Raw genomic sequence first — 12,897 nt, 5'->3', positions numbered from 1 at the left:
AAAAGTGAACTGTTAAATTTTCAGGAGTATTTCTAAGTCAGTTGTTATACCTAGTGACTATAAAAATTAAATTATTTAAACTTACAATTAAATAAATTATGTTAAAAAAATGGTATTAAATATTCAAAACTCATCACTTAATAATTTGACTACACTTTACTATTATCTATGTTCTTGAGGTCATTTACGTCTATTGTACCTATATGTGCCATTCTGCATCTCTCACCAACTGCATATTTAGTGACCTCTGTGGCTTGAAATGGGCTGGTGGGAGAATTTTTGTCACAGAAATCAGCAAATACTACAAATAAGCTTTTTTGGTGTCTTCACAGAGAACTGGCAGTTAACATTTACCAGCATGCCACTGACCAGGCTTATCATTGGCATTTAACAAACAGTCTCTGAATGAATGCATTCGAGTGTTTTATTCATGGTCACATTAGTTCTTACAGAGTGTGTTCCTCTAGCCCAGCACAAAGTTCCTCTTTCTCAGGTTCTCTCCCAGGCTTTCTTTTTGGAATGTCGCTTACACATTTGTTGCTCTTGGAATGTCTGTCTTTTGCATTAGATTGACTTCACCTACTTAAGAGCTAGAGAGGTCTTCAGGCTTTTCAATGCTGGGTGATGGGTTTGAGCTGACGAACTCTGACGTCTCTTCAGCTTTAAGTCTCTGTGCCATGATACGGGGAAAGAAAGCAGAGTGTCCTTACTCTTGTCAGGGGCCTAAAAACATTGGCTGATCGGTTCATTCATTCAATACGTATACACCAAGCATCTACTATATGCCACACACCCTTCCAGGCACTGGCAATGCAGAGGTGGTAAAAAAAGACAAAAATTGCTGCCACATGGAGCTTACATTCTAGTATGTATTACTACTAAGTAAAATTAATTTTAGTGTTGTCTATGTGTCAGGCATGACCTATGGCTAACACACTTAATCCTCACACCCTCCCATTTAACAGATGAGAAAACTAAGGCAGTCTGAAGTGAAGTAGCTTGACCAATGTCTCGGAGCTGTAAAAGTGTTGACATTTCAACCTCAGCAGTGCAGCTGGAGAGCCAACCAGCTCTTAATCACTGTACCCGGCACCTTGTCAAGGTGAGGCTATTTTTCTATGTGCAAGTTGCTTATAAGATAATTGTTTATAGGAGAGCTGTATTGTGCTATTCTGTTAACCAAGAGTGGTTCCAATGATAACAGTTAACCACTATGTAATTTACAAGAGAAGCATCAAAGAATTGGTGAAACCCTAAGGGAAATGTAGAAAATGCTATTAAAGAGATGGTAGGCAGGCCAACTTTTATGTACATATTTCATTTAAGGGCACACTGGCCCATTAAAGCAGACATTTTTATTTTCCACTTACAGACTGGGAATATGCTAATGGAGGTTAGGAAATTACCCAGTTAAGAAAGCAGCAGAGCTGGCATTCAAGCTTGGTCTGTTTGGCTCTAAAGCCAAAGTCTCCCTCCTATACCCTGCCCCCTCCCACAATGTGCAATGGTCGTTAACCATGATGTTATTCTCATAATGACTGTTGTGTTGCCTATAAGGAAACTATTTTACTCATCTTCAATTTAGGTAATATTACTCACGATTTGGAATATCATTAAGAATGATGTTTCTACATTCAAGACAATGCCAATGGAATAAATAGGCATGAGACGGGATGAAGTTGACCTCTGTACCTCAGAGAATCTTCTGGCTCCTCTGAACAGCTGGCCAAGGAGCAACATTTTGGCAGTAAAATACGACCACATGACCAGTGTTTTTGGCCACAAGAAGTAGGCCAGATGGAAGCTGATGAAGCAAAACCCAGGGAGAGGAGAGAAGCACATAAAACCACTGATTAGTTTCCTTTTTTTTTTCCATAAGAAACACATATTTTGATGCGTTTGCTTAACACTACTTTAAGCCAATCTCAATTAGGTTAGAAGACTGTTCAGATATTATTTTTTTTTTTTATTTTTATACAGCAGGTTCTTATTAGTCATCAATTTTATACACATCAGTGTATACATGTCAATTCCAATAGCCCAATTCATCACACCACCACCACCACCACCCAGCGGCTTTCCCCCCCTTCGTGTCCATACGTTTGTTCTCTACATCTGTGTCTCAATTTCTGCCCTGCAAACCGGTTCATCTGTACCATTTTTCTAGGTTCCACATATATGCGTTAATATATGATATTTGTTTTTCTCTTTCTGACTTACACTTACTTCACTCTGTATGACAGTCTCTAGATCCATCCACATATCAACAAATGACCCAATTTCGTTCCTTTTCATGGCTGAGTAATATTCCATCGTATATATGTACCACATCTTCTTTATCCATTCATCTGTCAATGGGCATTTAGGTTGCTTCCATGACCTGGTTATTGTAAATAGTGCTGCAAAGAACATTGGGGTGCATGTGTCTTTTTGAATTACGGTTTTCTCTGGGTATATGCCCAGTAGTGGGATTGCTAAATCATATGGTAATTCTATTTTTAGTTTCTTAAGGAACCTCCATACTGTTCTCCGTAGTGGCTGTATCAGTTTACATTCCACCAACAGTGCAAGAGGGTTCCCTTTTCTCCACACCCTCTCCAGCATTTGTTGTTTGTAGATTTTCTGATGATGCCCATTCTAACTGGTGTGAGGTGATACCTCATTGTAGTTTTGATTTGCATTTCTCTAATAATTGGTGATGTTGAGCAGCTTTTCATGAGCTTCTTGGTCATCTGTATGTCTTCTTTGGAGAAATGTCTATTAAGGTCTTCTGCCCATTTTTGGTTTGAGTTGTTTCTTTTTTTACTATTGAGCTGCATGACCTGTTTATATATTTGGGAGATTAATCCTTTGTCTGTTGATTCATCTGCAAATATTTTCTCCCATTCTGAGGGTTGTCTTTTCGTCTTGTTTATGGTTTCCTTTGCTGTGCAAAAGACTTTAAGTTTCATTAGGTCCCATTTGTTTATTTTTGTTTTTATTTCCATTTCTCTAGGAGGTGGATCAAAACAGATCTTGCTGTGATTGATGTCAAAGAGTGTTCTTCCTATGTTTTCCACTAAGAGTTTTATAGTATCCGGTCTTACATTTAGGTCTCTAATCCACTTTGAGTTTATTTTGGTGTATGGTGTTAGGGAGTGTTCTAATTTCATTCTTTTACATGTAGCTGTCCAGTTTTCCCAGCACCACTTGTTGAAGAGGCTGTCTTTTCTCCATTGTATATCCTTGCCCCCTTTGTCATAGATTAGTTGACCATAGGTGCGTGGGTTTCCCTCTGGGCTTTCTATCTTGTTCCATTGATCTATGTTTCTGTTTTTGTGCCAGTACCATATTGTCTTGATTACTGTAGCTTTATAGTATAGTCTGAAGTCAGGGAGTCTGATTCCTCCAGCAATGTTTTTTTCCCTCAAGACTGCTTTGGCTATTTGGGGTCTTTTGTGTCTCCATACAAATTTTAAGATTTTTTGTTCTAGTTCCATAAAAAATGCCATTGGTAATTTGATAAGGATTGCATTGAATCTGTAGATTGCTTTGGGAAGTATAGTCATTTTCACAACACTGATTCTTCCAACCCAAGAATATGGTATAACTCTCCATCTGTTTGTATCATCTTTAATTTCTTTCAGCAGTGTCCTATAGTTTTCTGCATACAGGTCTTTTGTCTCCCTAGGTAGGTTTATTCCTAGGTATTTTAAACTTTTTTTGCAATGGTAAATGGGAGTGTTTACTTAATGTCACTTTCAGGTTTTTCATCATTAGCATATAGGAATGTAAGAGATTTCTGTGCATTAATTTTGTATCCTGCAACTTTACCAAATTCATTGATTAGCTCTAGTGGTTTTCTAGTGGCATCTTCAGGATTCTCTATGTATGGTATCATGTCATCTGCAAACAGTGACAATTTTACTTCTTCTTTTCCAATTTGTATTCCTTTTATTTATTTTTCTTCTCTGATTGCCAAGGCTAGGACTTCCAAAACTATGTTGAATAACAGTGGTGAGAGTGGACATCCTTGTCTTGTTCCTGGTCTTAGAGGAAATGCTTTCAGTTTTTCACCATTGAGAATGATGTTTGCTGTGGGTTTGTTGTATATGGCCTTTATCATGTTGAGGTAGGTTCCCTCTATGCCCACTTTCTGGAGAGTTTTTATCATAAATGGGTGTTGAATTTTGTCAAAAGCTTTTTCTGCAGCTAGTGAGATGATCATATGGTTTTTATCCTTCAGTTCGTTTATATGGTGTATCACATTGATTGATTTGCGTATATTGAAGAATCCTTGCATCCCTGGGATAAATCCCACTTGATCATGGTGTATGATCCTTTTAATGTGTTGTTGGATTCTGTTTGCTAGTATTTGGTTGAGGAGTTTTGCATCTATATTCATCAGTGATACTGGTCTGTAATTTTCTTTTTGTGTAGTATCTTTGTCTGGTTTTGGTATCAGGGTGATGGTGGCCTCAGAGAATGAGTTGGGGAGTGTTCCTTCCTCTGCAGTTTTTTGGAAGAGTTTGAAAAGGATGGGTGTTAGCTCTTCTCTAAATGTTTGATAGAATTCACCTGTGAAGCCATCTGGTCCTGGACTTTTGTTTGTTGGAAGATTTTTTAATCACAGTTTCAATTTCATTACTTGTGATTGGTCTGTTCATATTTTCTATTTCTTCCTGGTTCAGTCTTGGAAGGTTATACCTTTCTAAGAATTTGTCCATTTCTTCCAGGTTGTCCATTTTATTGGCATAGAGTTGCTTGTAGTAGTCTCTTAGGATGCTTTGTATTTCTGCGGTGTCTGTTGTAATTCCTCCTTTTTCATTTCTAATTTTATTGATTTGAGTCCTCTCCCTCTTTTTCTTGATGAGTCTGGCTAATGGTTTATCAATTTTGTTTATCTTCTCAAGGAACCAGCTTTTAGTTTTATTGATCTTTGCTATTGTTTTCTTTGTTTCTATTTCATTTATTTCTGCTCTGATTTTTATGATTTCTTTCCTTCTGCTAACTTTGGGTTTTGTTTGTTCTTCTTTCCCTGGTTCCTTTAGGTGTAAGGTTAGATTGTTTATTTGAGATTTTTCTTGTTTCTTGAGGTAGGCTTGTATAGCTATAAACTTCCCTCTTAGAACTGCTTTTGCTGCATCCCATAGGTTTTGGATTGTCGTGTTTTCATTGTCATTTGTCTCTAGGTATTTTTTAATTTCCTCTTCGATTTTTTCAGTGATCTCTTGGTTATTTAGTAACATAGTTTTTAGCTTCCATGTGTTTGTGTTTTTTACGTTTTTTTCCCCTGTAATTCATTTCTAATCTCATAGCGTTGTGGTCAGAAAAGATGCTTGATATGATTTCAATTTTCTTAAATTTACTGAGGCTTGATTTGTGACTCAAGATGTGATCTTTCCTGGAGAATGTTCCGTGCGCACTTGAGAAGAAAGTGTAATCTGTTGTTTTTGGATGGAATGTCCTATAAATATCAATTAAATCTATCTGGTCTATTGTGTCATTTAAAGCTTCTGTTTCCTTATTTATTTTCATTTTGGATGATCTGTCCATTGGTGTAAGTGAGGTGTTAAAGTCCCCCACTATCATTGTGTTACTGTTGATTTCCTCTTTTACAGCTGTTAGCAGTTGCCTCATGTATTGAGGTGCTCCTATGTTGGGTGCATATATATTTATAATTGTTATATATTCTTCTTGGATTGATCCCTTGATCATTATGTAGTGTCCTTCCTTGTCTCTTGTAACATTCTTTATTTTAAAGTCTATTTTATCTGATATGAGTATTGCTACTCCAGCCTTCTTTTGATTTCCATTTGCATGGAATATCTTTTTCCATACCCTCACTTTCAGTCTGGATGTGTCCCTAGGTCTGAAGTGGGTCTCTTGTAGACAGCATATATATGGGTCTTGTTTTTGTATCCATTCAGCAAGCCTGTGTCTTTTGGTTGGAGCATTTAATCCATTCACGTTTAAGGTAATTATCGATATGTATGTTCCTATGACCATTTTCTGAATTGTTTTGGGTTGTTTTTGTAGGTCCTTTTCTTCTCTTGTGTTTCCCACTTAGAGAAGTTCCTTTACCATTTGTTGTAGAGCTGGTTTGGTGGTGCTGAATTCTCTTAGCTTTTGCTTGTCTGTAAAGGTTTTGATTTCTCCATCGAATCTGAATGAGATCCTTGCCAGGGAGAGTAATCTTGGTTGTAGGTTCTTCACTTTCATCACTTTAAGTATATCATGCCACTCCCTTCTGGCTTGTAGCGTTTCTGCTGGGCAGTCAGCTGTTAACCTTATGGGAGTTCCCTTGTATGTTATTTGTGTTTTTTCCCTTGCTGCTTTCAGTAATTTTTCTTTTTCTTTAATTTTTGCCAATTTGATTACTATGTGTCTCGGCGTGTTTCTCCTTGAGTTTATCCTGTATGGGACTTGCTGCACTTCCTGGACTTGGGTGGCTATTTCCTTTCCCATGTTAGGGAAGTTTTCGACTATAATCTCTTCAAATATTTTCTTGGGTCCTTTCTCTCTCTCTTCTCCTTCTGGGACCCCTATAACGCGAACGTTGTGGTATTTAATGTTGTCCCAGAGGTCTCTTAGGCTGTCTTCTTTTCTTTTCATTCTTTTTTCTTTTTTCTGTTCTGCAGCAGTGAATTCCACCATTCTGTCTTCCAGGTCACTTATCTGTTCTTCTGCCTCAGTTATTCTGCTATTGATTCCTTCTAGTGTAGTTTTCATTTCAGTTATTGTATTGTTCATCTCTGTTTGTTTGTTCTTTAATTCTTCTAGGTCTCTGTTAAACACTTCCTGCATCTTCTTGATCTTTGCCTCCATTGTTTTTCCGAGGTCCAGGATCATCTTCACTATCATTTTTCTGAATTCTTTTTCTGGAAGGTTGCCTATCTCCACTTCATTTAGTTGTTTTTCTGGGGTTTTATCTTGTCCCTTCATCTGGTACATAGCTCTCTGCCTTTTCATCTTGTCTATCTTTCTGTGAATGTGGTTTGTGTTCCACAGCCTGCAGGATTGTAGTTCTTCTTGCTTTTGCTGTCTGCCCTCTGGTGGATGAGGCTATCTGTTCAGATGTTATTTGATAACTTTATATTTTGATCCATCACTAAGCCCTGTTCTACACCAAATTTACAAGTGTTCTTTCTTCAGAAGAAGATTCTGAGTTGAGTTCAATGAGGCTAGTAAAGTCTATTAGAATGACACCTCTCATTTTGGAGCTTCTCCTTGTGCGGTGATGAGAAGATGTGATCAGGAAACGGGAGGTGGCAAAGTGACTAGAAGCCTAGCCTCTAGGACAGCCTGCCAAGGTTCAAACTTGGGCAAGTTTCTTAAACTCTCTCTGCCCAGTTTCCTTATCTGTAAGAAAAAGGCAACGCCAGTCCCCCTTGTGGGGTTGTTTTGTGGGATGAAATGAGATAATGTATGTAAGCCCTGGGAACACTGTCTGGCACATAATAAGTTCCCAATACAATTTAAAACTTATTACTCTTACTCTGGACTTCTGACCACATGTGTGTTGTGTAGCCTCTGATCCCTGAACCTGCAATTCTTCTCTTATTTGGTGGTAATTATACCCATCCTCTTCACTTAACCTAAAAAATTGAATGAGATGAGCTACGGAACAGAACACTAAAAGGAGCAGTTATTAACATCTGTTACATCTGAAATGCTTTACAAAAAAATTTTTTTTAATGCCATACAACAGGAGGTGCTAATGTGATACTTAGAAAGTTACATCCTAGCTTACTGATTTGTGGGTGGCACTCCTTTCTCTTTCTAAGACTTGGGCTCTAGCCAGCATTTTCTAGTGGGCAAACTGAGTTTAATTTGACAGCCATTGATGTGCTACACTTCAGTTTCAGTAGGAACAAAGAGTAGCTAAGAGACAGTATTTTCCAATTGTCCCTGCAAATAACTGCTACTTAAAAATCTCCAGATCAAAGTTGTGGATTTGAGCATAACTGTCCAAGATTTGCACAGGAGGTGATTTAAGTTTATCTAGAGTTGTTTGTTTCAGCAAATAGTCAATAATGTAGTATATTCCATGATGCCTATTAGTGTAAGGGGAAGGAAAACTAGAGCATACTTTGTTTCTGGTCTGTGGGATGTTAGTGAAATCACCTCTACCCTGAACTTCAAGGTACCTTGGATGGTGTTCTCCTCTATTTGTACAATACTCACTCCACAGTCCCCATATAATATGTTCCTCTTAACATTCCTTTTTGAGAAGACAGAAAGCAGAAAGTTTTGTGATTTGTTCTGGTTGGAAGACAAGACCATCTCTAGAAGAGTAACTTGCTATTTCAAGTTTCCTTGACTGTTACTATAACTTTAAACAATAACATTTTTAAAAAACAAAATGTCCTAGTGTTCCCCTGGGGAGTTGTCAGAGCCCACCAATCTGCTAAGTCCTAGCTCCTTGTTCGTTCTTCGCTTCCCATATCATTTTCTTCCCAATTTTTTGAGGTACTATATTCAAACCTTCAACATGAGTTCACTCACTGACATTACTTTCTCAAATCTAACATAAGCACATCATTCCCCTCTCTCTCTCCTCTAAGACAGACATGAGAGGTGTGGCTCTAAAGTAATGATTGATTCTTATTCCAGGTCCACAGAGGAAAATTAGCCTCCTTAGGATGTAATCCTCTTTCTCTCTCTGTCTGTCTCTGACTCTCTGTGTTTCTGCATCAAGTCAAATTTAGCTTAATAAGCTACATATTAATTATATTTGGCTTTCTCTGTAAGTACATTTTATCCATAAAAGGCAAAAACTCGTCACCGCTGAAAAACGACTTTCAAATCTATTTTAAGCATAACTGCCCAAGGTTGTATTTCTCAGGGATCAACACTCATCAAATACGTATGATTTACTGTTACTTTAAAAAATCAGACTCTTTACAGACTTGGCTTTCCTTCATCCTGAATGCCACCAGGGAGTGAAAACAATGCCAGAGACAAATATTCCAGCTTAAACCCAAGTGCATCACCAGTATCATGTGTAATATCCATTCAATCTTCAAAGAAAAAAATAACACTCTACCAGACACGTGTGGGGATTTTACAAAATACAAAATTTTTTTATTAAACAAACAAACTTGTAAAGGAGAAACTCAACAAAGAAATGTTGGTTAACACCTAGTTATTTCAGTTGCTTCAATAGTGGAATTATGTCTAAAGCCTCTCAAAGGTCAAGATAAGCTTAAATTACTTCCATGTTTTAAAGATCTCCTATGTTAAAAAAGAAATAAAGAAATACAAAAACTGGGTTGCAAAATTGTGGTATAGTTTAAATGTTTACATCAAATAGCTTAACACTTTTGACTCCAGGAATGCTGTGAAATGAAATTGTGCCGTTCAGAAATAAATGTAGAGTGTGTGTGTGTGTGTGTGTGTGTGGGTGTACACATACATAAATACTTTGACTCATGGTGCATTTGAGGTGGTGTGGTCTGTTAAAAGTTTAAAGCTGTACAATAAGCATCTTTTTTTCATTATTGTCAGTATATTGCTGTGATTGAATGCATACTCTCTTTTTTTTAAGCACTGAGAGATCTCTGAAAATGTGACATGAGAGTGTCCAACTGCTGTCCTAGCTCCTTAACCTTCCACTGGACTCCTGGCCTATGATAGGCTCTGATCATATCACCAAGTTGATTTTACAAATAAAAGGGTGACACCAACTAAGAGAGTGTAGCAAGATGCTGCATTGAACACGCATTAATGGCATTCTCCTCGCATGTAAGGGAGCCTCTGGCCTCAAGGAATTTATAGTCCAAAGGGAGAGAGAAAATAGGATCCACAGAACAATGAAGACAGTATATATAAAAAATTAATTATTTTATGGGCAATTAATATTCAAATTAAAAGCAAATATGTGAGGGACAAAGTCTCTCAGGTTTCAAAGGAGATTGGCCCATGATGGCTATTCTGGATGTCACCCTCACCTCTTAAACTCATTATGAAAGAAACTTGTTAGAACTACAAACACAGGGCCTTTAAATACATAGAAAACTCATCCTTAGACATTCCAGTGCTTGTTGTATTTCTGAAAGGATCAAATTGACCAAGGAAAAGGAAAATATCTTTGGCATACGAAGAAGGCAAATTTCATAATATATCTACAAATCATATGGTAGAGCTTAAACTCTGCATTTCCTGAGATTTCTGAAATTCTTTAGTCCAACACGCTATTGTTTTCGCCTTACCCAGCAATTTGATATTTATGGTATTTAGAAACTTGTTATCAGATCTCAACGATAAGAAGTGTCTAGAAACTACCATCTATTGGAAATATGCACAGTAATGCTTACAAATCTTTGATGAGCATACATCTTAGCACATAATAAGCATGAGATGCAAATAATAAACATGAGAAGTGCATTCAGTAGAAAGTAAAGCATAGAGTAGGCATATAATTTCTAATGTTGAAGCAGTCTTAACTGTAACAAATTAACATAATTAATAAAAATAAATGGTATTTATTTTGTTTTGAAGTAAAAGTAGATGTACATCTAGTAGTAAGGAAGTACTACTTACACCTTTAACTGCCAATTTTTATTTATCCCTTTCAAAGTTTGCTTACGCATTTTTACCAGGGAATTTTGTAATTTATAGCTCCCTAAAATATTCCAAGGGTACTATCTTTCACACTGCCTAAAACAAATAAATAATTCTTGTGAATTATTTTAATCTAAACTTTGAATATTTTCTATGCGAGTAAATCAGAACACATTTTAATCCAAATTTAACGCATACTTTTATAAAGGCCTAGTAGTTTCTACATATGTTACATTTGGTCTAAAGAAGGAAGACCTATTCTTGAGATTTTGCAGACAATTTCACCTCCATTTGCTATTGGTGAAATAGCTTGCAGTGCTACAGACTAACCAATCAGAAACAAAAACTGTGTGAAGAATCAATCTTTTTCTTGTAAATATCTAAAACACTAGAGCAAAGAAGGAAATCACAGATTTTTCTGTGTCTTCTGTTTTTCCTAGTTATTTGATCAAAATAAGCTAACTTGGATGTAAAGCAAAGCTGTAACTGACAATTTATTGAGGTCATGAGGTCAAGATTTTTCATACGATTTCTACAGAAATCTTTAGACATAACACATTAATAACATATTTACTTCAATTTCATAGTTTCTATTTCTCCTGGGCAACAATAAAACTCTGAACTACAACCTAAACCACAGAGATAGTTTCCACTTTTCCATGTGAATGTGACCTGAAACACTTATAAACAACACAGCAGTGTTTTGTTGTTGTTGCTTGTTTGCTTGCTGAATCAAACTAGAACCCTTTCCTTACATTTAAAGGATTAACTGAAGGTTAGTATGACCAATTCTGGCTACATTAAGTCCGTTCGGCTGGCTAACACACTTGTTTTCCAGATGCCAGTCACAGGAATGCTTTGATAAGTTCACCATTTAACTCTCAAAATCAGCTTTTAGAGTTAGTCAATTTCCTTCTACTTCTGTGGGTTCCCAAATACCCCTGACTATGTTAAGGTGCACATCTTCTTAGCTCCTATTCTGTATACTATCAATTCATCCTGCCAATTTAATGCAGTATAGGAAATAGAAATTAAACAGATCAACACAGGGCAAAGACTTCTTTGCAGGGGGCCTAAAGCTACAGAGGCTGATGAAAAAAAAAAAAAACTCTTCCCAGCCACAAAAAGAAAGAGCAATACCTGTACGACTTTGAGAAACGCAATCTTGATTTGACTCTTGTGGAGGGTCCTGGCACTGTGACTCCCCGAAGATCCCAAACAAAAGCCATGTGTAAAGGAGTTGGCAGTATCGCTGGCAAGTCAGAGTGGATGCGGGGCCCTGGGGCCGGATGGCCCCTGGAGGAGCAGGAGGCACTTGTGGCCAAGGGAGGGCATTTCCTCTGTGGGGTGCTCTGTGTGGCCAGGGAGGTGGCGGGTGGCTGAAGCAGGACTGGAAGAGGTGGCTGGGACTTCCTGCTGCGTGACACTCGCCCTTTGCGACAGAGCTTGCTTCACTCCGACTTTATCTCGTTAATAACGTGAGAAACGCTCCCTTGCAAATGTGTTTTTAAATATAGCCCTGATTAAACAGCACAGTCACATGCCACTCCTGGAAAGCACAACACGCACACACACACACACACACACACACACACACTGTGAAAGGCATGATTGAAGTGTGAAGTTTAAGAAAAAAAAGTAAACAGAGGACCTTTGTTAAAAAAAAAAAGGTAAATACATGCCCACGACTGGGAAATTCAACAGAGATTTACTAACTTTCACACAACGAGCCGCCAAATATCATTTTCCTTATTTCAACTTCTCTTAGAAACAGGGATGAACATAGTTATTAGCAAACCTCACGCAAGGATTTAATGGTCTCGAAAGACCAGCGCCTCCCTGCAAGTCAGCTTGAGAAGAAAGCAGGCAGATCACTTTCAGCGCTTTTGGCAGCTTTTCCCTCAAGGAGATACTGTGTCACCTTGGAAAGTGAGTTATAATGCGTGACTTTGACAACAGAGATCAATTTTCTTGCTCATTTTCTATTCCCTAGAAACATTTCTTAACTGTCTGATGTCTCTTAAAACAAACTTCTTTCAAATTAAATAAATGATGGAAACCACATAGAGCCCTTCACATGTTTTACGAGTCTAGCACATCTCAGTGAGGCATCTATTTCAAGAGAGTATGCTTCAGGAGGCAAAGGACCCCAGTGCTGTCATAGATCCTCACCACCAAGTGCTATTGAATGCTAACAACGTGGCATAATTCCCCCAGTCCCTGTCCAAACACTGCCCCGCCTGTGACCTCAACTATAAACCAAGGCAGAACTCCACTTCTCTGGGATAAGATTAGAGAGGCGTGGAGTGCCCAGTGACTTAACTCCCTCTGGACTGGACAAATATAACCAAT

At 37.8% G+C, this 12,897-nt stretch overlaps 1 protein-coding gene across 17 annotated transcripts in view; it reads right to left on the bottom strand.

Moving 5' to 3' along the window:
- The window catches only part of PDE4D (phosphodiesterase 4D), a 1,115,543-nt gene that overhangs the window by 348,759 nt on the left and 753,887 nt on the right, over positions 1-12,897 (bottom strand). The window contains exon 1 of one of the 17 annotated variants that reach the window (XM_082457182.1): positions 11,686-11,988. The exons of 15 other annotated variants lie outside the window; for them this stretch is intronic. In XM_082457182.1, the coding sequence (XP_082313308.1) occupies positions 11,686-11,774 (89 nt within the window). In that variant the 5' untranslated portion in view covers positions 11,775-11,988. Of the gene's footprint in view, positions 1-11,685; positions 11,989-12,897 lie in introns of those variants that run through there. One more of the 17 variants, XM_082457164.1, reaches the window with a different exon arrangement.

This window comes from Balaenoptera physalus (genome assembly GCF_965194825.1).
Source record: "Balaenoptera physalus genome assembly, chromosome: 3".
NCBI lineage: Eukaryota > Metazoa > Chordata > Mammalia > Artiodactyla > Balaenopteridae > Balaenoptera > Balaenoptera physalus.
This window is presented reverse-complemented; position numbering and strand designations above follow the sequence as displayed.